We start from the raw sequence: 25,734 nt of genomic DNA, 5'->3' as shown, positions 1-25,734 counted from the left end.
AATTGTCCTGCTGTGCTTGACACTGGGGAAGCATCAGCTGGAGTAGTGTCTCCAATTCTGGGCACCGCAGTTTAGGAAAGATGATGACAAATTGGAGAGAGTCTAGAGGCAAGCAACAAAACGATAAAAGATTTAGAAATCTGACCTGTGAGGAAAGTTTAAAAAACCTGGACATGCTTATTCTTGAGAAAAGACAACTGAGCAGGGACCTGATAAGTCTTCAAATATGATAAGGGCTGTTATAAAGAAGGTGGTGATCAATTGTTCTTCATCTCCGCTGAAGGTAGGAAAAGAAATAATGGGTAATCTTCAGCAAGGGAGATTTAAGTTAGATATTAGGAAAAGCTTTCTAACTATAAATATAGTTAAGGTGTGGAACAGGCTTCCAAGGGAGGGTGTGGAATCCCCGTCAACTGAGGTTTTTAAGAACAGATTGGAAAAATGTGTCAGGCATGGTCTAAGTTTACTTGGTCCTGCTTCAGCATAGGGGTCTGGATAGATACTTTAGATTTATAGATTTTAAGGCCAGAAGGGACCACTATGATCATCTAGTCTGACCTCTTCCATAGCACAGCCCCAGAATCTCACCTGCTTCAAGCACATAACTTTTGGTTGAGCTAGAGTAGTTCTAGAAAGACATCCAGCCTTGATTTAAAGACTCCAAGTATCGGAGAATCCTTCATATCAACAGGCAAGTTGTTACAATGGTCAGTTACCCTCACTGTTAACAGTTCTTTTCAGCGTTAACCCTTTTTGTGTTTCTTTCAACTTGGACAATGAAAACCAGGGTAACTGGTTCATTTTTCCTTTTAGCTGGTTTCACTCTCTAGCTTTCATGCACTAAAGCAATGCTTTGTGTAAGTCCTTCAGAGGAGGGGCCATGTCTCTCCTTGTTTAGGGTAGCACCTAGCACATATCTGGACCTTTGCAATCCAAACATTTTACTCTTTTGTCAGTTGCTACAGGGGAAGGTCCAAACACCAGTTTTCATTTCACATTTATAGAGAGATCTCATGAAAACTTTTGCTACATTTCATGAAAATTCCACAAAGCTGATTATGGGGCTCAATCCACTTGACTCTATGCCATTCACACTGTATTTGTGTTTCTGAACATCCTGCAAGACCTCCACTGAGATCTGTAGGCAAAAGCGAAATTGTGCAGAATTGGGGGCTTGGGGCCATACTCGAGGATCCATCTTTAACGTGAAGGTTTGTATTTTTAAACTTACATTGGAGGTCTCTTCTGGACCTACGTTTCTGTGATTCTAAATAGGAATAAGCTTGCAGAAGTGACTGAGATTTCAGTAGTATTAAGTATGTAGACACATTTGCCTATGATCTTATGTAGTTATCAAAATAGTACATCTAAAATTGTATTATGTAGCTGGACATATTTCTGCTTGCATGATTTTGTTTTCTATTGCCAATGTTACCCTCTTCCTCTCAGTTTCGTTTGACTTCTCAGCATCCATTGATTGCAATAAAATTGTTGCTGTAGGCATCCGGTCCTGGCTAATGTTACACATTACAAGACTGTTGTAGCATTAATCAAATGGTGTGGGGTCAGTTTACTGGTGTCTTTACTGATAATCCTAGTCTGTTTTTGGTAAGTAAAGTTTTGAAGAGATAAAGGCAGTGATTATACGATTTCTTATTCCTTTTAAGAATATCAACAGGTGACTGGACTTTCTGGGCATGCAACATAATCTCTAGGCAAGATTTAGCTTTGAGAGACTGTATTGAGTTGATCTATAACTTTGGTTATGTGATTCCATACAAACTTTTTGTAGTAACTCTAATAAACATGAATGAATCTACCAGTACTGAGAAAGATGCTGCATGGAGAATAGAAAAACAATTGGCTTCCAAAAATTTGGTACATCTTTATTAAAAATATACCAAGAAAGAAGCCATATAAGATTTGTAGGACTGACCAGTAGTTAGAGGAAAAAAATCTGCTGTAGTAGCAATGTATTACAGCTATGCTTAAAAAAAAAAGCTTGACTGATGCAGTTTTAGCAATATATGTTTTTTCAAATGACTGGTGAATGGGACCAAAATATTGTATTGTCTAGCAAAACTATGTTGACATTTGTGTCTCATTCCAGTTTCATAATAACATTTTTAGATTACCTATGATAAACTAATTTGGGTGCTTCTGTTATTTGTGCTAGAATAATAGGGATTATCCATCCAGTAGCTATTGCCAACCTAGACACAGAACAAATGGGAACATTCCTCCACTACACAGCCTCACCACCCTTACAAGTCTCACAGAAACAGCCCAGGCCAACCCTCAAACATCAGCCAGGAACTGTCCACAGGTGCTAGGTCACAGGGCAGAATGTACCTTTGTCACCCCAAACGCTCAGATGTTTGTGCAGTGTCTTCAGATGTGGCTCACTTCTGTCTATTTCCCAAACAGGGACAGATTAGCTAAACTGCTATCACTGCCCTGCGCAGTAAAACACTCCCTGGACTGATAGAAAGACCCATCCAAAGTCCAAGCAGGTGTTCCTTTTGTGCAGCTGCCACTGACGGTGACTCTAATGATGGATGCCTCCTTAATAGGCTGGGGAGCTCACTTACATGACCACAAGGTTCAAGGCAAGTGGTCTTCCACAGAAGTGACCCTCCATGGGAGCTAAGGGCTGTCTTTTTGCCTTTCATCAAGAACATGTACACGAAGGTCATGACGGACAATGTGACCTGTATGTTTTACATAAATCACTGGGGGTGCCAGATCTCTCTCCCTCTGTACCAAAGGACTCAAACTTTGAAATAGGTGCATCCGTCACAACGTGCTCATCACAGCTGCCTGTCTGCCAGGGACACAGAATGTGACATCCGACAGTCTCAGTCAGAACTTTTCTCACAACCACGATTGGGAACTGAACTCAGAAGTGTTACAAGACATATTTGCCCTTTGGGGAACCCTGATTACAGGTCTCTTTGCTATTTACAGACATAAGAAATGTCCTTGTTACTGCTCCAGGGCCAGCCTGGGGAAACATTTGCTGGGAGATGCCCTCATCCTCCCATGGGACAAGGACTTCTTGTATGCCTTTCCCCTGTTTCCTCTCGTGTCCAAAGTCCTGTTGAAAGTTGGACGAGAGAAAGCCAGAATTATTCTGATTGCCCCCTACTGGCCAAGGCAAGTCTGGTTTCCTTACCTGACTGAGATGGCAAAATGTCCTCTAGTTCCTCTTCGGGCCATTGCCCACCTGCTCTCTCAAAGCGACAAGCTGATCCTTCACCCCAACCTGTGGTCCTCCACCTTCAGGCGTGGCTCCTTCTTGGTTCCAAGACTTAGAGGCAGAATGCTCTGATGAGGAGAAAGATGTGTTGCTGCATAGCCAAAAGTCGACTGCTTGACATACTTACCTACGAAAATGGAAACAATTCCAAGTTTGGTGTCATTCTAAGCACATAGCCCCAACCTTGTCTTCCCTCCCTCTGATTTTAGACTACATTTTACCTCAAGAGATCAGAGCTCTCACTCAGCTCCCTTAAGTTACATCTTGTGGCCATAATGGCTTTCCACTGTCAGGTAGACAATACTCCGTGTTCGCTCACCTGCTGACATGTAGATTCCTTATGGCACTGGGAATCTCTTCCAACATGTGAGACCACCCTCTCCAGCCTGGGATCTTAACCAAGTTCTCAGGGCTTTGATTAGTTCTCCCTTTGAGCCCATGGCAATTTGCTCTCTTTTACACCTGTCCATGAAGACAGCATTTCTAATTGCCATCACCTCAGCTAGGCACATAGGAGAAATAGAGGCCCTGATGGCACACCCTCCATACATGGTCTTTTTTAAAGACAAAGTAATTTTGAGGCTGCATCCCAAGTTTCTCCATAAAGTTACCTCCACTTTCCATATGAATCAACAGATCCATCTTCCTGTTTTTTCCCAAAACCACAAAGTGACAACAGGGAGGCAATTCTGGATATGGCAGCTGTTAGAAGAGCACTAGCATTCTACTTGGACAGGACTAAGGAGTTTAGGAAGTTCTCTAAACTCTTCCTATTCCTCATGGAAAAATCCAAAGGCTCCATGATATCAGCTCAAAGACCATCCAAATGGGTTTCAGGTTGCATTAACCTTTGTTATCAAGGACACCACCTGCTGCCTTTGTCCAGAGTCTGTACACGCTCCATGAGGTCAATTTCTACCTCAGTCGCATTCTTTAAAGATGTCCCTGTCTCAGCAGTCTGCAGAGTTTGGGGCTTCTGCCCACACTTTTGCAACTTCCCATGCCATCTTCTGCTCCTCAGTACTCTGTAATAACAGACTCAACTCTCAAGTCCCAGCCCTTCCTGGGGGATACTGCTGTGAAGTCACCGACAGTGGAGCACCTATAGGGACACTACTGAAGAAGAAGAGGAAGTTGCTCACTGCAAGAATCAGGAAAAATTAGATGTAGTCATATCACAAAAGAGGACGTTAGTCGCCTTGTGAGTAACGATGATTCTTCGCGATGTGTCCCCTGATGGGTGCTCCACAACCAGCCCTCCTCCCCTCGATTTTGGAATTCTCCCTAAGGGGCTCTGCGGTAGAGAAGGAACTGAGGGAGGGTTGCCCGCACACGGCTAGATAGCTTCAAGGAAGACACAGGGGAGAGAGGGCAGATATGCAAACTGAATGGACACCAAATGACCTCACCCCACATGAAGTGGTGGGGGCCGTTGTCTGTGTTGTAGGAAAAGGGTGTGACCCCTTTAAAGGCTAGAGAACCAAAGCGACTTGTTGCAGCAGCTTCAGACCAGGTCAGCATCCCATGGTCACCCATTTTTCCAATCCCCACTGGTGACCAGAAGAGACGCAGGATTATTTAGTTCCACTCCAGTGTAAGAAAAGCCCTCTTTTACCAATACCAGGTGGAGCAGCACCTACCCTCCCACCCATTGTGGTAGTTAAATACCAGGTTTTGTCATGATCTGCTGTGGGTGTTATGCTAATCGCTCCTTTCCTGACGGTCTATGAAGGAGTTTTTCCCTCCCTGCAAGATAGGCCAAGGAGATGGTTTTTTCACCTTCCCCACATCAGACTGGGGGCTTATTTGGGGGCAAACATAAAACGGGGCTTAGGCTATGATGTTGCAATGTCCAGTGCAGGTGCTCTGTAGGGAAGGTATACAGTGCTGCAGATGTCCAGTGCAGGTGCTCTGTAGGGAAGGGATACAGTGATCAGATTAAATGCATTGGTAAAGGACTTAAAGGACGTGGTCTTTAAAGGAGCAAAAATGAGGGATTTTTGGCTCCTGTGATTGGTATGGCAGGGAGCCAAACACCCTTCTTTTATAGCGCCCCCCCCCCCTTCATTTGGGGATGGGGAGTGGCCAGGTCCCAGTGGTAGGTTGGCTGGGGACCATGATGGGTAAAGTGGACAGCAGCTCACCCCCTCATCCCCCAGTATAAGTACAATGATTATGGAATTATCTTACTTTTATCTGCCAGGTACTCCCAGACATTTGGGAATAAAGTTGTGACCTAACTAAACCATTTCCAGTGTCTCCTGCTCTTCTTCTGTCATAGATTTAGTTGGGGATTGGTCCTGCTTTGAGCAGGGGGTTGGACTAGATGACCTCCTGAGGTCCCTTCCAACCCTGATATTCTATGATTCTAGTTGAACAACTGAAATTAAACTCTGGTATCCAAAGCTGAGCTTGTACAATAACTATACTACATGCATCTGACAAAGTGGGAATTCATCCACGAAAGCTTATGCTCCAATACGTCTGTTAGTCTATAAGGTGCCACAGAACTCCTTGCTTCTTATACTACCTAGGTTTCTAACAGCACTTTATCTTCCAACTACACTGCATGATCTTTCAATGGTTCCCCCGCTGTGCCCCATTGAAATACTTGCCAGAAACAGACAGGAGTGGAGGAGCTTCGTCACTGCCCTAAACGCCAGAGGCGTAATGTGTACATACTAACTAACTAACTAACTGACCTGTATGAATTGTGGTTTAGATCATTTAGATAATTTAAGTTCAACCAGCAACATATAAAATTGCAATGGTTGTATATATGTACAAAGATAGAGAATGTATGGTGCAAGATACTACTTTTGTTTTCCTAAGTCAGGGATGACTACAATTCATGAGTGACAACATATATAGTCATCCCTGATTTATGAAAAAAATACTTCTCTGTCCTCTTATGTATGCTTTTTATATAAAATATAAAAACAAATGCATTTACATGCACCAGATAGATATTTATACCAGTCTTTCTGTAATCTGTAGTAATTTTCTGTAGTAAATCTCATTGTAGTATCTTTCCTTAAGTATTCAAGTGGTAAACATGTTGAGCTATCATAACTTGTAGCTCATAATTATTGGTCAAAGGATTCTTTTTCATTTTGTGGTATAAACTGACTGGGACTATAAGCTTAGGCCATGAACAGTTAAAGCTGTGTAGAAATTGAATTTACTGCCTGATCATTTCTTTTCTACAGGCTACAGAAAGTGATATGGGAGATGTAGATTTAACAGGCCTCCCAGAAGCACCTGTGGACTCTGAAGATGAAGAAGAAGAAGATGAAGATATTGACAGAACTTCAGATCCGTTACTGGGGCGAGATGTTGTACGAGAGTGCCTTGAAAAAGAACCTGCAGACAAAACAGATGATGACATTGGTGAGAGAGACCTTGATATGATCTATTTTATAACTCAAATAATAAAGACTTCTTTGAAATCTCTGTAAGTACATAATTATTAATAAATAGATAGCCTTATAACTATAGATGATGCTTTTCAGAGATTTTTTACAACTCTTGTTGTCCCAAAGAATTTATAAACTAAACTAGACTATTATTCTCTTCTTATATTTATTATGAGAAATTAGGTGTTTGAAAATATTAGCACTGAGATGCTAAATACTTTGGTGATTACAGTTTGCTAATGTGGGGGGTAAGGAGGGAGTAATTTTAACTACCTGAAGCTGGCAAATTTGTTTTTGAATTTTTGGCAGGGCTGATATTATCACGGTATAAAGAGGCTGAATTTAAGTTCCAAGGAATTTGAGTCAAAAAGAGATTTCTGCAAGCGCCAAGCTGAAGTTGGCATTAGTTTAACACTAAAATAAAAATTGAAACAGTTTATACTTTTCCTCTGGTTATTTCTCTGAACACTGAAAAATGATTTCATGTTATTGATATTATCTAGCTTACAATCATCATTCAGCAAAAATACTTTATAACTTTTCTAAAGGCTTGAAGTTCAAGTGCTTTTACGCTTAGCTTGATATCATAATTTTACGCTTGATGCCATAATAGTCAATCAGAGCACAATCAAGATTGAAAAGCCAGGTTCCTTTTATTAATGTTGATTGTAAAATGCATGCTGTGCTCATTTAGCCACAGGCACTAATAGTGATTGAAATACCACTGAGCAATTCCTTCAGTGAGTTTAACTCTGAGGTTTAATATACCTGCAGGGGGTAATGGTACCTTAGAGGCACAGGCCTTGCAGTCTTCAAATCAATGTTTCCTTTATCTAATAGAGCAATTACTGGAATTTATGCATCAACTCCCAGCCTTTGCAAACATGACCATGTCTGTAAGAAGAGAGCTTTGTTCAGTTATGATATTTGAAGTGGTAGAACAAGCAGGAGCCATCATACTTGAAGATGGACAAGAAGTAAGTTATAGAACATAACATAATTTAAGCACTGTATTATACTGAAACTCTGGGTATTAATATGTTCAAATCTAGACATACAATAGCATTAAACAATTTGTATGTATAGTACTTGAACAGTAATCTGGTATATTACAATTTATTTGTGTACTGCTACCTAATAGGGGTTATTTTACAAAAATGTATTTATAATGTCATAAAAGAATGGGTCATTTCTAGCAGTAAAAAAATAAAATTGTCTGTCCACGAAATAATATCCCTTTTCTGAAGTAACCTTTTAAAAAATGTTTTTGATCTGGTGCAATTGTTACCCATTGGCTTAACTCAACTCTCCTCTTGTGCAAATTTGAGTTTCCAGTGATCATGTTTTAATGCCTATGTAAAAAATATAGTATCATGCCATAGTCTTCGTTGTCAAAAGGGTAGCAACAGGACATGCAAATATTTGGAAATTATTAGCACTTGGTAGATTGTGGAGCTAGAAATAAGCTTTTTTATTTTGGCTCATCTTTCATTTACTGCTTACAAGTCAGTGGACAGCAAACAGCAGTCCTTGACATGTTGTATTGAATGAAATGTTACAAAATTGTAATGACAGCATATTTACTACTACATGGGTAAATACTTCTGGGAGATAAGCATTGAATTATCTTTCTTATTAGAACTTGCTGAGAGATCCATACTTTTTTTAAAATTCATTCTAGCTTGATTCTTGGTATGTTATTTTAAACGGCACGGTGGAAATCAGCCATCCAGATGGGAAAACTGAAAGTCTCTGTATGGGAAATAGTTTTGGGATTACCCCTTCTTTGGATAAACAGTACATGAATGGAGTGGTTAGGACCAAAGTAGATGACTGTCAGGTAAGATTATACCTGTGTATAATTTTCTCACAATTTTAAACGGTTAATAAAAAAGATAATATGGTTTCATCTAACATAATGATATTTATTTCGGAAATAGAATGAAGGAAGTTGGCACTTGGTGGGGGTGAGACACTTGGAAGGGTGGGCACTCTGTTAAGTTAGGGCTTGTCTACACAATGCGTTAGTCTGCAATAGAGGGGTGTAAATTCCAGTGCACTAAATGGCTCATGTGGGCCCTTGAGGCACATGTGAAAAAGTAGGATTGCCAACAGTCCCTTATTAAAAGGCATGTTTTCCACTCTGTACAACAAGATCAGGAGTTGCTGAGTGCTGCAAAAAGCAGCAAGAATTACCGCTGGTGATTGTAGGTGAGTACTGATTATTATTATTATTAATAATAATTATGATAACAATATCGGGAGAAAGGGAAGGACAGGGATGCTAAAAAAAGTCCCTTATTTTTGAAATGCAATGTTGGCAACCCTAACTAAAAGTTCCCTCGTGCAAGTTACAGGGCTACATTAACACACACTAGGGAACTTTTGGTGTGGGCCAGCAGGGTCCACACGCGCTAGTTAGTGCACAACAAGCTAGTATGGACTAGAATTCATACTGTTCTAGTACAAACTAAAACACTATATAGACAAGCCCTTAGTTGTCGGTTCTCCCTTCTTATTTTGGAACAATTTTCTTGTATGTTGCTATCATCTGAGAAACAGGAACTTCTGTGTTGTGCTGAAGTAGCTATTTACCACTTAAGGTCATGGTATTTCTGTGTGTTTGAAATGCTTTAAGAACAGTTAAACAGAAAATATCCATTTCCACTTTTTACAAGCTAAGTTCTCTTTTAAGATTGGTCTTTGCACAGTAACTTGTAGTACTGTATGAGGGATTATCAATTTAACTTGGACTCTGTTTACAATTTAATATCTAGTGGAACTGGACAGGACTGGACTGATGTCAAATGGTATGCTATCGCTATTGCATTACGTTTGCCCAGGTTTAGTGCGTGGAGATGTGTTTATGTACTACAGGTTTATTAATTGTCCCCATATTGTTCTGGGTCAGTTTGTTTGTATAGCCCAGCAGGATTACTGGCGGATTCTGAACCATGTGGAAAAAAACACTCATAAAGTCGAGGAAGAAGGAGAAATTGTTATGGTAAAGGAGCACAGAGAGCTAGATCGCAGTGGAACCAGGAAAGGACATATAGTTATTAAGGTGATTTTATTTATTTACTTAATATTCTACCTGTCAATCGCTAAAAATGTAATTTGTCAGAAAATACAGTGGGAACCTGGAACAGATATTCACATTTGTCTGTCCTACAACAGCTCAATAGAGAGTTGATTAGAAAGGATTTATATTTTTATATAAATACAAAATCTGCTTCCTATTAATAAAGCAGGATCTATTCAGTACATATTTTCTGGTTTTATGTTAGAAACCACTGGTAGTGTCTTTACATGCATTAATCTGTGTTGTCTTGGATTAGAAGAGGGATTTTAAAACATACTAAAAAATCGATGGAGTGTTATTGTGTGTGCAAACCAAATGCTATTATAAATGCCAAGATAGTGCATAGTCTTACAAAATGTTTAATATGTGAACTGAACTTAAACACACTGATACTTTTTCTTTCTAAGAGTTTATCAGTCACTCAGTTTAATTTGAAAAAAAAGGTGCACTATGCATGCTTCAAAGCCTGGATATCATCACTGGGGTGATGATACTGTGTGATACTTCCTGAAAGCCTTTTGCACTTCTATTTTTAAGGCAACACCAGAGCGACTCATCATGCATTTAATAGAAGAACATTCTATTGTGGACCCAACTTATATAGAAGATTTCCTTTTAACATATAGGACATTTCTATCAAGCCCATTGGAAGTTGGGGATAAACTCCTAGAGTGGTTTAGAGTGGACAACCTCAGGGATAAGGTTGGTGTCAAATGAACAGACCAGCTTTTGTGGTGAAAATATTATCGATCTTTAACCTTTTTTTGTGGTGCTGATAAAGTCTGACTGTTCCATGATGATCTAAAAATAAATATTTTTATAGCAATATATTTCAGTAGCATAAAAAGGTATTCTTCCACATAGTTGCACACATGTAAGTTTTGATTCTAAATTCAGATATGCCAGATCATAGCCTCTAAAATGTGTAAATGCTGATCTTAATATGTAAATGCCAGTGTATCTGAAATCTAAGTCAAGACCTATTGTTCACAAATTCCACATAGAGCAAATATTTTCAACTCTCTCATATTCTGGGTACAATCAGCCCTCTCAGAAGACCCATTTTTGCCAGTAATTCAGGTCAAGTAAGTGTCCATAATTTTCTGGGCATATCACTGTTGCTTTCATGACAGCATTGGACCTATCTTCCATTGTTTTCTTGGAAAATAGCTTTCCAAGGCTGCAAGTACATTTGATTTAAGCAGCTTTCTACAAACCATGCACCTGAAGTTATGCCACCACAGAAAAGGGTTGTAGATGGTGCAATTGATGAAATTACAATACTTCTGTATATGGAAGTAAGTGAAGTTCTGTATGAATATACACGTGCGCACAAAATAAAACCTATATGGTCTGATGGTTTTTGTTCGTAGCCTATTCAAAACAGATGGCAATAACGTTCTTAGCTGACTTTTTTCATATATACTAGAGTTGACCTAGAACAAAACCTGTTGACCAGTGAAGGAGCTAGTATTTAAAATTACAGTCTTTTCTGTGTTTTGCAGCTAATTTCATGTTGTTCTTTCTCCCTTTTTTGTGCCATGCATTTTGACAATTAGTGTTAGTTGGTTTTTTTTTTTTAAATTAAAAATGTGAAAATTGTGTAGCTCCACAGAGAATATCTGCCACATGATTTTAGTAGTCTGTCTGACCTGATTATTCCATATTGTGACAGAATGTACTTCTGTGTCCACATCCTACACACTATTGTAATAAAGTATTGCTTGTGAGATACCATTTAAAAACTCATAGTTTGCTGATCAGTAATGTCATGGCAAAATGCACGTAGCAGTATTGTTATTATATGTGAAGTTATAAACATAAGATGAGGTCATGACTAAAACTATGTTTTCCAGGGGAGTCTGGGGAGTGGCCAAACCAGTCCCTCAAAGACAAAGGGCAAGCTGATACTTCAGGCAGGTGTAAACAACGTTGATGGGCCATTACTTGCTAAGTGGCCATCTTTTTTGGCAGGAAAAGGGATGGGGCAAAAAAATCTACATCTTAGCACAGAAACAGCATGGAGTTTCCTTCCACACAGACTGCCTGTCATCCTGAATTTCGTCTGGAAATGTTTTCCAAGGGGGAAGGAACTGACACTATAAAAGGGGGAACAAACACCCCAAGGCACCCCTCCTCTCTTGCTCTCACTCTCTTTGTCCATTGATTCACTGCACTAGAAGGAACAAAGAAAGCAGCCATTAAACAGAAGAAGGGGTCTTGGCCTTATAAGTTTGGCCACTAAGACTGTTGAGTGCAAGTGTTGAGAGAACTTTCTTTCAATTTAACATAGTTTGTTAAGTTAGGCATTAGTTACATTTATTCTTTATTTTTCTTGTAACCATTTCTGACTTTTATACCTCATTACTTGTATTCATTTAAAATCTATCTCTTTTTGTAGTTAATAAACTTGTTTTATTGTTTTATTTAATCCAGTGTGTTTGTTTGGGGAAACTCCATTTGGGATGATAAAATATGTGCATAATATTCCCATTGATGAAATAACAGACCTATATAAATTTGTATTGTCCAGGAGAGAGCTGGGCAGTACAGGGCAAACATTTCAGGGGGAAAATCTGGGATTGGAAGTGTGTTGGGTTCACCCTGCAGTATAATTCAAGCTAGTAAGAGCCTACGTGTGGCTGGCTGACTGCAGTATACATGCAGACATATAACTGGGAGTGACTTCCATGCCGGAGGCTGTTTGTGAGCAATCCAGACTGGAAGCTACAGCAGCAAAGCATTGTAAAGGACACCCCGGGCTAGAAGGCAGGGGTGACACAGCTGTTCATTAATCTGGATTGTGCCCTGGGTATGTCACACACATGTCAAGCACTTTAAAGATTTTTCTTTTCTGTGCATAATGAAGAGTGACTTAAAAATGGGCTGAGTATATAGATACTAAAAATGACTTGGGAGGGGGGCCTGGGTTGGATAACATTTTTACCAATGTGAAACTAAAAGCACTTGTGCATACAGCAACTTTTTTGTGGACTTGCAAAGAAAGAAAACTGTCTCAGCAAATAAAATAGGAAGTAATTTATTTTTAGACAAAAGAAACTGCTGTAATTGTTGAGCACTTTTGTTTAATAGAGATTTGAGCAATTGACAGGCTGACTATATTATGAGAGTTGTATAGTAATTCTGAAGCACAGTCAACTGCATTGTCAAAAAATGGAGATAAAGGTTCTCAGGATGTAATGTTTTATTGTTACTATACATTTCCTAGAAATGCTTAAAAAATTGACTGATCATTCACAGTGGCAATTTGAAAAGTGTAAGGTTTCTGAATTAAGCAAAACTAAAAGTACTAGAAGGGAAATTAATTGGCGTTGACTTTGTGTCACTGTAGATAGTAGCCCAGCCCCTCAGATCAAATTTGATTTTTTCTTTTCTGATCAGTTTAATTGTGCAGTGGAGGAAAATGACTCAGGGATTATTTAAAAGCAGTAAAAGTGATCTCTGCTTTTGGTTTACTTCTGTGAAAAGTCTGTGTAACATCAGTGTCGAAAATAATGGCATATCAGATTAAATCCACACAAACAAATGTGTTTACAATGTACATCATCTTTTTCCTTACTATTAACTCCAAAACCAACCAATCCAAAAACCACCCTCATGTTTATCTTGTTTCTGAAGGTCACCAGAGTGGTCTTATTGTGGGTGAACAATCATTTTAATGATTTTGAAGGAGATCCTGCTATGACACGATTTCTGGAAGAATTTGAAAAAAACTTGGAAAATACGGTAGGACTAAAAAGTATCAGTGTCATGCTTTCCACTGAGGTGGGTTTTTTCCATCTGTGATTTAAGAATATTTTAAAAAGTCTTTGTGCTAGAAGAAGACAATCTACAGTCAGCTTTTAACACAGTCCTATTTGGTCTAAATTGTACATATGGTTGTACAGAATCAAACAGAAATGAGTAGTCTATACAATTTTACTATCTCTTGATGGTATTTCAAGAAAGAAAAGGGTTTGGGGTTTGTTTGTTTTTTTAGTAAGAATTGGATCCTTAAGTTCATAAATCCTTTTTTCTGTGGCATTGTTCTTTTCAGTTGTTCTTCCAATTCTAGATGAAGAAACATTGCATTCCTTTGTGTGTCTCTTCTGATTTACAGAAAATGAAGGGTCACCTCAGGTTGTTGAATATTGCCTGTGCTGCCAAGGCAAAGTGGAGGCAAATTACTCTGCAAAAACCTTCCAGAGACTCACCGCTCTTTTTCTGTCTAGTTGGAGGAAGTGACAAGGGTTTTGGCATTTTTGTAGAGACTGTAGAAACAGGCAGCAAAGCAGCAGAAGCTGGACTTAAGCGTGGTGATCAGGTAAGAAAGGGCATAAAATTATTCATGTTTCAGATGTAATTTTAATAAAAATCCCTCCTGGTTCAACCGAGTACAGTAAATGCCAGATAACATTTGTCTGAAATATAAGACTTAAAATATTACTAATTTGCTCATTATGTTTACCAAACTATGTAGTATTTTAAAGATTTGCAGTTTGCATCTACAGTTCTCTTCTATAGCTAATATATATATGAAAAAACTCCAAAAATATCCTGATCATGGTTTGTTTTAGGAAACACTGATAAAAAGGGTTGTAATGGGGTACACTCACTCTCGCGAGTGCCCCCTAGCCGAGTGTGTGCCTACACACACACACTGTTTGTTGTGGGTCTTTGCTGACTCAACCCTACGGCCAAATCTCACACAGTCTGTTTGGGTGATAAAAGCAAAGCAAACTCCTTCTGGGATATAAGTCCAACCGGGGGCCTATTTCAGCACCCTCTGTAAGGTCCTTCAATGTGCAGTCCTATCCTAGGGCTCAGTCTTCAATCAGTCCAGCAGGGCCTATGAAAGTACCCTGGCCAAACTGTGTCTCAGCCCCTTTTGGGCTCCCTCAAATTATCCTGGCTCTTTAAGCAGTCCTGGCCCTGGAGTGGGATCACATCCCCCAGGGCTCCCTGCCTGGAGACTCTTTGCTTCTCTGGGCCTTTCTGATCCTACCTCTTTAGCTGTGCCACTGAAAGACTTCAGTTTCCCTTCTGGGTGCATCAAAGTCTGACATGTTTGTAGGACATACTTATATTTAAATTGTAGCAGCTAATTTATTTGGATATTTAATAATGCATGTTTTCATAATACCACTCTGATATGTAGCTGTATTGTAACTTCTGAAGCATTTCTTGTATCTTTTTTATAATATTACATAGTAAATGTAGAGAATGGAAAACCTTTTGTGACATTTAATCTAAAAATTCAGGTTTTTTTCTGTTTCTCCTACAAGATAATGGAAGTAAATGGACAGAACTTTGAGAACATTACATTTGTAAAAGCTGTTGAAATCTTGAGGAACAATACTCATCTTTCCATTACTGTAAAAACAAACATTTTTGGTGAGTAGGCTTGCATAGCCAATGTACAATGAAGGCATCAGGGCCGCACTAAGTTCCACCCAATTTCCTGTGACCCCAAGGAGCCATTCTAGGAGTTGATGATCACCAGATCCCAGAGGCCATGTCCCTTTTTTGCCTGGGTACTTCCCCTATGCCAGGGTCTGCATGTGGGGGAAGGTGGGAGGGGGCGTAGAGGCAGCATAACCAGCTCTGTGCTCTCTGGGAAATCCTCATGTGACCATTTAAGCAGCTTTATGGGACCTTCACACAAAGGGGGCCGATAATCTGACCAAAAGTTTATTCACAAATCCTCTCTGTCACTGGTTTTGACAAGAAATAGCAAAAGATGTAAAATCAGGTTTTTTAAAAAACTTAATAATGGGTGTGAGAGCCATAACATCTTTTTACATCTGAAAGAGAAAATAGAGAATGTATAAAGTATATGTGCAATATCCATTTTAGCTTTACATTGTCATTTATTTACAAATAACTTTTTAAAATCTCTGTCAAAATATTGGTTATTTTTCTATAACCCAGGGCATACATGGTCTGCATCCAAGAGCACAAATACCACTACAGTAAGAACAAGATTCCCCCTAAACATACATGGTTTCTTTTCTTTGATTTATGTTATATCTGAGGTTGCTGGGGTCCTTTCCTCTCCTGGGTCTCATCTGCTACTTCTAATTATTTGTCTTTCTTCACTATTGATTTTCTGTTTTTAATTTTTTTTCTTTACATCACTGTAGAGGTCAAAAAATGGCATGAACTTAACTATAGCTTATTGTCACAAACAAAATGAGTACAAAAACAATTTAAAAAAACCCTTTTCATCAGATAACGTATGGTAATACAAGGTGACATGCAACAGTACACCCACTTGTACAACCTTCCTCTATCCGCTTACTCTGGTGCTTACTCTGTCCGCTGCTTGATGTATTTTAACAAATCCATCAGCTGAATCCCTTTGCAAAGACTGTACTTGCTATTCTAATTTTTTAATAGTGCTAAATGACTAATATGGAGCTAGTGAGTTATCAGAGAATATATCAGTGAATCCCTATGCTCACACCAGAATTTCTCCTACAAAGGCATACAGTCCTAAATTTTGCTATGTAATAGAAGCATGCAATTTGATTTCTTATTTGTGCATAATATGTGCTGCCTGCCTGGTTTGGGTGGAAAACGTGAGTAATCAGCACTGTGCAGCTGTAAGTTGTGTTTCAGTGAGCACAGCCATATGTGTTCAACTGAAAACACTACATTTCTCTGATGTCAGCAACCTCAAAGAGATAAAAAAAATAAACTGCTTGGCAGGCATTCATGTACAGCTTTGAAGGGTAGGGTATTATGTTATATAACCAAAACACAAATAAAATAGGTATAACTTTTTTCCCCATGGAATGTTTTTTTCTGGAAATGTCATTGTTACCAGTTGACCAGTTATATCTGATAAGTGTAAAAGAATATTGGATGTGGAATATATTTGATAATATCAATGAAGATAAAAGAAGCGTCAGTCAGTAAAGTGGTAAAGTGACAATCAGTCTTACGGTTGTTCTTAAGAAAACATCTGCATCCCATTACCTAAGAGATACAGACAAAAAGGTTGATTAATGTAAATGTAATGTTTCCCTTTTATCCAGTTAATTGTCTGTAGTGGATGTTAGCAAAGTTTTATGAAATGTGTTGTAATGTTTATTAATAAGAAAAGTGAAAATGATGAAATTTCTTCTACTACTTCATTTGTGATTGGAAATTCCCTCCAGTGCAGTAGTTTTCTCTTTGCAGTCTGTTTTCCTTTAGTCATTTAGGGCCGCCTCTCTCTCCCATTGAATTCAATAGCAAAACTCCACTTGATTTCAGTGGGAAGAGGAAAGGAATATTAAATTGACCATATTGTTAGTGTGCATGTTAACAACTATACTATTCAGTATTTATTTTATAGTGGTAGGTGGGGATGGGCAGAAGAAGGGTTAAAAGAACAAGCTTTCCAGGAGGTAAAAAGAAATTATAATAGGTTTATCTTCTTTTACAGTGTTTAAAGAGCTGCTTAGCAGGATAGGACAGGAGAAAAATGGAGTCCCCCATATTCCAAAAATTGCAGAAAAGAAAAGTAATCGCTACTCCATCCCAGATATGCCCGGAGATATGGAACAGATGTTTCCATGCGAGAAAGGAAACAAGAAAATCAAAGCAAACACTGTATCTGGTGGAAGAAATAGAATCAGGAAAATTTTAGACAAGACACGATTCAGCATCTTGCCTCCCAAACTATTTAGGTAGGTTAGACTGTTCTGGTAGAAGAGTAACCGTTGTCTAATAAGCTGTTATTTTCTAAGTGGCTTAGAATTTTCAGGTTTTATGTGACTGTTGTTTTTTATATACGTATAAGAAAACCGCAGCAAATATGACTAGCAACTGTAGAATTAGACCAAAATAGGTTTGAAAATGCCTTTTCCTTTAATGTGCCTAATTTCAAACCTGCTTTTCTTTTACATCATTTTGAATGCCTATCCACAATATAATTCAAATATCTGATTGATTGTCATTATTCTCTTTAGCACTAATTGTTATAGCATGAATGTGAGGAACTACCTGTGCAATCTGGGCACTGGGAAGCATTAATTAAGTAGCTTTCAGTTTAAAATGAGTGGATATGTTAAATCTGTTCAGGTGCTTTTGTCTATAGCAACCCATTTGGATTAACACCTTTTGTAGCTGTATTTGGAAAAGTGTTTTATGTATGGAATTTTTTCCCTTATGCACGTGGTTCAGTACCTGAAGTTGAATGTACAGTATTCCTTTAATATTTGTTCTGTGATTTACAGTTCAGAAACCTCAACTCAAATCATACAGTAATGACTACTAGCCTTCCAGCTACCAACACCCTGTTATATTCTGAATATATTTACAACATATTCAAAGACGAATTGTTTTAAGTGCTAAGAATTATTCTGGATAAGACAAAGCAAATGTAACAGTCTTAAATTACATGTTCTAGGTATTTCAGTGAGCAAACATAGAAATATAATAACACCTCGTTTATTGAGTTTGGATTTGCATTTTAATACATTTGATGTTAACAAAAGTAGAACAACTTTATTTCACAAAAGTTAAACCTGGAAAAGGCCTAATTGGTCAACTTATTTACCCCTTTTCCACCTTTGTTGTTATTCTTTAGTGCTTTGTGTCCTATGTTGTGTCCTGACTCAAGCACTGGCACATCAACAATTTGCCTTGGGACACTATTTCAATAGACTAATAGGTCTTATTGTTACGACACTTGTCTTGATAATTCAGCTACGTTTTTCTAGTGCTCACTTTCATCCTATTCCTCCTAATTATAAACAAGTTGGACCATTTCCACCTACCCCCAACCTCCTCAAAATCAGTATACTTTTCTTTTAGTCCTTAAGTACATAGAATATCTATAACAATGGCAGAAGTGCTTTAATATAACATGAGATCGAAGTGTGATGCCATTTTAAAGACTAAGAAACATCCCTATCATAGTTCATTTTTCCCCAATGTTAACTTAAATTCAGACATCAGTTGTCAAAGTGGAATCTTCATATGTTGTTTTTATTAGGTCTTTGCATCTGCTTGATTTTGTGCTTTTTTTTGTTGTTTTTGTCATCTGGCTTTCTCTTCTGTATAAACCTTGTTATTTACATTCCTCAGTAGAATCATAGAATTGTTGAAATGTTTACAGTATTTTTCTTGTGTTTTCAACATTGTCTTCTTTCTGTTACTGCATCACCTTCTCAGGGGATTGTTTTGGTAAGAAATTGCCTAATTATATGTTGTTGGGGGTGTACCAATACAACTTTCTCACAAGCATGGATGCTTTTTCACTTCTGTGCAGTTTCTTTGGTACTGTTGAATAGCATATATAATTCCAGTACTTTTCTTGCTATAAACTCAAGTCTTACCATTAAGTTTTCATCATCTCATGGGATTTATAGCACCATACGCTGAAAAGTATTGCATCACCCCACTTCTGCCCCTGTGCAATGTGTGGGATGCTTGTAGAATTTTGTGAGGTTACTGCACAATTACATTGAACCCATTTTGGTGATCCGATAATACGATTATAAGCAAGCCTACCATGCCTTTCAGCTGGTGGCCCTATACAGGAAAGAAAAACTGGCACCAGAATTTTGAGTACTCCACTTGGACTAAAAAATTAGGTATCTTGAAAATGCTCGCAGTTTGTAGTATGTTTTTATACTTACCTTAAATTGGTTAGTCTCTAAGGTGCCACAAGTACTCCTTTTCTTTGTAAAAATGATGCCCAACTTGATATTCCCTTTGGTGTTTCATTTCTTTTCTCACATCTTCTCAGTTCCAGTCTTTGACATAAATTTTTTCAGCTCAATAAATCAACACTGTTATCCTTATTGATAAGAACACCACCACCCAAACTATAGTATCTGCTTCTCCCTCTTCATCTTCATCCTCTAATTCACCCCACACTTTGACTTGATTTTGCCATCTGCATTTCATCAATCTATAATTTGTTTACATTTCCATCAGATGCTATACTCACTACTTCTCTGCAGAAAAGCTTACTCTTATTTTCATTTCCTCTCACCTACACTGTTGTAATTCGTGCTCCCTTTCCCCTTAATTGTGTCCTAAAGTTGCAACCCTTCAGACCTCAGTTTGTCCAAAAAGTACCCCAGCTCATTCTCTCTGTCTACCCAAAAGCAGAAACACTACTGCTTGCATTCTCAGAAATCTTCACTGGCTTCTCCATTTCTAAATCAGCACACAATTCTTTGTCTTTGTTTTTAAAACCCTTTCCCCCAATCTCTAATCCATTTTTTTCTGATCCTTAGCCTGTTTCTGAAGCTTCCTTGGTTCTCCTCTTCCTTTTTCCCCCCATGACAGTCACTGTAACCTCACCATCTGGAGCAGAACCTGATTTACTCGGTCTCTTTGCAAATTGTATCTTCAGATCCATCTTTCTTCCTTGTTCTGAGACTCTTAACCTTCTTTGTATAATATATTATCCCACTCTTTTGCTTAATCATTGTCCCTGAAACTTGGCCATTTTCCCTCCTCACCTCTGTCCTATTACAACTATAGATGTTGCCTCTGGCATATTTTAATTTACTGTTATGATTGACTAGAATAATATGTGCTGTCATTAATGATACTTTTGTCTGAGCAATGCTGCATAAAATTGTAGTTATGTATTTTATACAGTACTATAAATAGAGGTGAGATGTATGTAAATGCCTTAATTACATAAAAAAGACTCCAGTGGAAACATTAAAATGAGAGATGAGATAGTTTTGGTTTCATATGGATAGAAACTTTGAGAAATTAAAGTAACCAAAATGTGTTCTGCTAAATAAACCAAAGGGATTTCTTCTTCCTATATCTTAATGCAGAACTCCTCCCTGACTTCCCCGAAATAATACTTAAGAAAAAGTACTTTGCAAATAAATATACACAAAGCCATCAACGTAGTTGATTGTTTTGGGAGGGGTGCTACTAAAATTCCATTTAATAATGGGTAAGACTTTTAAAATTCATTTTACTCTCTGCCACAAGTGAATTATGTTCTTGCTTCCTATATAGAAGCATGACCTGGTGGCTAGAGATTTTTTTTTTTTTTTCTTTTTTTTTTTTTTTAAGATGAGTGGCCAAATGCTTACAGTTTTTGCTTTGGCTGCAATTTTCTCAGGGCTGCAACTCTTTCTAGCTTGATGCACCACTCTGCCTAATGTTAGTCACCCTTTATAGTTTTTGTGCTTGGGCCTCTGATTTGCCTTTTTACTCAGTTGATTTGTGTTGCTGGAACACAAATCAAGAAAAGCAGGGTGTGCAAACATCAGCACAAATCAGGTACAAATATCAGCAATTCCTCCTCTTCTTGGAAATATGAACTTTCCCTTTTTATGATCCTGTGAAAGGCCCCAGGTTCCCCGTGGATCTTCCACTTCCCTATTGAGAGCCCAATTTGCAGGATTAAACAGGTCTAGCAGTTTCTCTGCTGGACCTCAGGTGCTGCTTCATTCAGCTCTTGTGTACTTCGTCATGTAATACTCTGGAGCATTTCTGACTGGGGAAGAACCAGAATAGGAAATGTGAAAGCAGTAGCATCCAGGTCCCTTAGAAAAGCTGCTGGATTCAGAGATGTGTTCCTCAATGGCAGTGCCCCTGTATGGGAGGAAGACAAAGGCAGTTTGCTTCATGTTGCAGAGAGAGCAGAGGTCCTTAGGAGATCACAGCATAATCTTAGTTAGGCAACCATCTATTTATTAGGGCGGTCAATTAATTGCAGTTAACTCATGCGATTAACTCAAAAAAATTAATTGTGATTAATTGCAGTTTTAATTGCACTGTTAAAAATAGAATACCAATTTAAATTTATTAAATATTTTGGATGTTTTTCTACATTTTCATATATATTGTAATCTGTGTTGTAGTTGAAACCAAAGTGTATATTTTATTACAAATATTTGCACTGTAAAAATGATAAAACAAGAAATAGTATTTTTTAATTCACCTCATACAAGTACTGTAGTACAATCTGTTGTGAAAGTGCAACTTACAAATGTAGATTTTTTTTGTTTTTGTTTTTTGTTTTGTTACATAACTGCACTCAAAAACAAAACAATGTAAAACTTCAGAGTCTACAAGTCCACTCGATTTGCAGGCGATACCAAGCTGGGAGGGGTTGCAAATGCTTTGTAGGATAGGATTAAAATTCAAAATGATCTGGACAAACTGGAGAAATGGTCTGAAATAAATAGGATGAAATTCAGTAAGGACAAATGCAAAGTACTCCATTTGGGAAGGAACAATCAGTTGCACTCATTCAAAATGGGAAATGGCTGCCTAGGAAGGAGTACTGCGGAAAGGGATCTGGTGGTCATAGTGGGCCACAAGCTAAATGAGTCAACAGTGTAACGCTGTTGCAAAAAAAGTGAACATCATTCTGGGATGTATTAGCAGGAGTGTTGTAAGCAAGATACAAGAAGTAATTCTTCCGCTTTACTCTGCGGTGATTAGGCCTCAGCTGGAGTATTGGGTCCTGTTCTGGTTGCCACATTTCAGGAAGGATGTGGACAAATTGTAGAGAGTCCAGAGAAGAGCAACAAAAATAATTAAAGGTCTAGAAAACATGACCTATAAGGGAAGATTGAAAAAATTGGGTTTGTTTAGTCTGGAAAAGAGAAGACTGAGGAGACATAACAGTTTTCAAGTATTAAGGAGGAGGAAGAAAAATTGTTTTTCTTAACCTTTGAGGATAGGACAAGAAGCAACGGGCTTAAATTGCAGCAGGAGGTTTAGGTTGGACATTAGGAAAAACTTCCTAAATGTCAGGGTGGTTAAGCACTAGAATAAATTGCTTAGGGAGGCTGTGGAATCTCCATCATTGGAGCTTTTTACGAGCAGGTTAAACAAACACCTGTCAGGAATGGTCTAGATAATTAATTCTGCCATGAGTGCAGGGGACTGGAGTAGATGACCTCTCGAGGTCCCCTCTAGTTCTATGATTCTATGATTGTTTTATTTTTAAATGTAGGGGGTTATGTACATAACTCTACATCTGTAAGTTCAACTTTCATGCTAAGAGATTGCACTACATTGCAATTAGGTACTTGCATTAGGTGAATAGAAAAACACTATTTTTTTCGTTTGTTTTTATACTGTGCAAATACTTGTAATCAAAAATAAATATGAAGTGAGCACTGTACACTTTGTATTCTATGTTGTAATTGAAATCAATGTGTTTGAAAATGTAGAAGACATCCAAAAATATTAAAATAAATGGTATTCTATTATTGTTTAACAGTGCGATTAATCAAGATAGCCCTAATTTTTATAATAAAAAAGATTAAAACATTTGGCCATAGCTAGTAAAGGCATAATCAGCTGCATTGTTCGTATGAAGTGCATAGGGCCACCCATATGGAAATTTCTACTTCAGTGTTTTATGCTGTGCTGAGCAACACTTTCACCATCCCACTGGTGATGCTGTAAATGGGCATGAATGCCTTAGCCTACAATCTGTATTCTTTATATATCACCAAGCTAGTATGTCAGATACAAATATGTAAGTACTTATGTATTGGATAATTTTATAAGGTGTTTTACATTGTAGCTTGTTTGGAGCTATAGTGCTTTTACCTTCAAACATTTCTTTGCACTGAAGTCTCACCCTAATGTTTTTACTCTTTTGCAGAATTTTGGTAATGTTCAAAAGTAATCTATTAAGAAATGAAGTTAAATTAAACCAAAAGGACAGATTTATTCTGTGTTGAGATCACAAGGATTTTTCTTTTTTCTGGAATGTACTCTGTTTTAATCCATTTGATCTTGTGTTGTGCACCACATTGTTGTTAAGGAAGCTCTGACTTAGAGAAGGTTCTTGTTTTGCATCATTGCACCTACAGAGGAGAGATGATTTTTACTTTTGTATGGCCTAAATGTAAGTAATTTTTAAAACAATTTTGCAGTGATGGCAGCGTAAGCCAGTCACAGGATGACAGTATTGTTGGAACAAGGCAGTGCAGACACAGTCTGGCCATAATGCCTATCCCTGGAACACTCTCATCAAGTAGTCCTGATCTGTTGCAGCCTACAACCAGCATGCTGGATTTTACTAATCCTTCAGGTAAAATAATACATTTCTCTATGTTCTGTATGTGTAATGAACTCTGCAACCCACTGGAGCACTCAGTCTGAGAATATATTAGTTGATGTAGCAAGGTCTATTTACAAATCAATATACAGAGATTCTGAGTGTTTACCTATTTTAGTAAAACCAAATATAAAGCTAATTTACAAAACTACAATTTTATTTACTGGTTCCTACCATTTATATAGTGTTTACAATGACATTGCCACAGCGAATAAAGGCTCCACAGCATTAGCTCACTTTTAAGCTTTATTTGCAACTTTTATTAAATGTACCAATTTGGGGGAAAACAATACCTTCTACTGGCAGTCAGCTGTGCTCACCTGTTCCTGCCATGGCCCTATCAGGTCCCAAACTGGAGAGAAACAACAAAACCCAAAAAAGAACCTCACCTCATAAGCCTGCATGCCAGGTCTCCTTTGCTGTAACTTGAGAGCTCGCTCCTTCTCTCCAGGCAAAAGCAGAACCTGCCATCTCAAGTGCCCTCCCATTTAGAGAGTTCTACCACTATTTTAGTGAGAGTGGCTTGGCCTTTTCTGCTCCCTCACACTTCTTTACCATCTCCTCCCAGTGCCTGTGCCCCTCGTACCATAGCTTCTGTTCATGTGCAGTCCAGGAAAAAACACTCCGAAAGCATATCAGGTAAAGGTAGGACCTGTAGGTACCGAGCTAGTGTTATTGGTCCCACACCTTGATGAGCATTTCATTCATTCAAATATATTTTTTAAAACGAAAATTAAAACTTTTCAGTTTTATTACTTATGCCTCTCTGTTGCTGCTGCTATAGGAATGGAGTGGCTGCAGGAGGCAAATGTTGATCATATGCAGCTGCCTGTCAAGCCAGAATCATGTTTCCTTATTCTATATGAAAATTCTAAGGATAATTATACATTCATTAAACTGCCTTTTGGCTAATATTTAATAAGTGTAACATATCTTTATCTTCATAACTTCTCTTGTAAAATCGATGTGCATATATATCTTATCTTATACATAAATATCCATGACAAATCACTTCCCTTCTTGCTGCAAATTCATTGTCTTTCTACATGTAACAAACATACTTTTTTCTAAAAATCTTGATTTAACATTGGTATAGGATTTTACATAGTCATTAGCTGTGGCCAGTTAATCTTTCTTAACCAGTATTCAGTTTAATAGTATTCCTGTGCAAAGTCATTTTTGAATGTAAGGAAGTCTAAAATATCTTTTTGGCAGATCAGCATATTACATTAATTTGACTATTATTCTTGTAATCTGTAGATTTTATGTTTACATAAACGGATTTATTTTTGTTTTTGCTGCCTGCAGCTGTTGGTTTTTACTGTAAGTATTCTGAATTCTGCCAGCCTAAACTTCTTTGTATTGCATGTCTTGTCTGTTGAAATGAACATAGTTTTAAATTGCCAATATTCGTTTACAATTTTTTATTTGCATCATAAACTTTATTATTAGGATTGTTGTTGTTGCTTATTGGACATTTGCATGCCCTGTAACCCATTTTTAACTAAACCAACTATTTATTTTGTGGGGGAGGTGGTGTTGCTTAGTGGGTAAAGCACTGAACTGAGCCTTAGGAGACATGGATTCTATTTCACTGGCCTACTGGGTGACTTTGGGCAAGTCACTTCCCCACCCTGTGCCTCAGTTTCCTCATCTGTAAAAAGGGGATAATGCTACTGACCTCCTCTGTAAAGCACTTGAAGATCTACTGATGAAAAGTGCTATATAAGGGCTGTGTGGTGGTGGTATGTTTGATTTTTTGTAATAAAACTTTTTGCTTGCCAACTTGAATGTTTTTTTCCCTATTATAATCACAAATTGAATCATGAATGGGAAAATAGATTTTTAAAAATGCTATTTACGTTTAAACAAACAGAAAAACCAGCAACAGAACCCAAATCAAAGTGATTGGCATCAG

General features: G+C 37.9%; 1 protein-coding gene across 4 annotated transcripts in view; it reads left to right on the top strand.

The window, feature by feature from the left end:
- RAPGEF6 (Rap guanine nucleotide exchange factor 6) overlaps positions 1-25,734 on the top strand; it is a 226,827-nt gene that overhangs the window by 152,590 nt on the left and 48,503 nt on the right. For all 4 annotated transcript variants that reach the window (XM_084637270.1, XM_084637269.1, XM_084637268.1 and 1 more), the window contains 10 exons: positions 6,469-6,649; positions 7,516-7,652; positions 8,357-8,515; positions 9,587-9,739; positions 10,295-10,459; positions 13,397-13,504; positions 13,878-14,081; positions 15,043-15,151; positions 17,190-17,433; positions 23,632-23,789. In XM_084637270.1, coding sequence (XP_084493396.1) covers positions 6,469-6,649; positions 7,516-7,652; positions 8,357-8,515; positions 9,587-9,739; positions 10,295-10,459; positions 13,397-13,504; positions 13,878-14,081; positions 15,043-15,151; positions 17,190-17,433; positions 23,632-23,789 — 1,618 coding nt within the window. The remainder of the gene's footprint in view (positions 1-6,468; positions 6,650-7,515; positions 7,653-8,356; positions 8,516-9,586; positions 9,740-10,294; positions 10,460-13,396; positions 13,505-13,877; positions 14,082-15,042; positions 15,152-17,189; positions 17,434-23,631; positions 23,790-25,734) is intronic.

Source organism: Lepidochelys olivacea, assembly GCF_965140295.1.
Source record: "Lepidochelys olivacea isolate rLepOli2 genome assembly, chromosome: 8".
In the NCBI taxonomy this organism is placed as follows: domain Eukaryota; kingdom Metazoa; phylum Chordata; order Testudines; family Cheloniidae; genus Lepidochelys; species Lepidochelys olivacea.
This window is presented reverse-complemented; position numbering and strand designations above follow the sequence as displayed.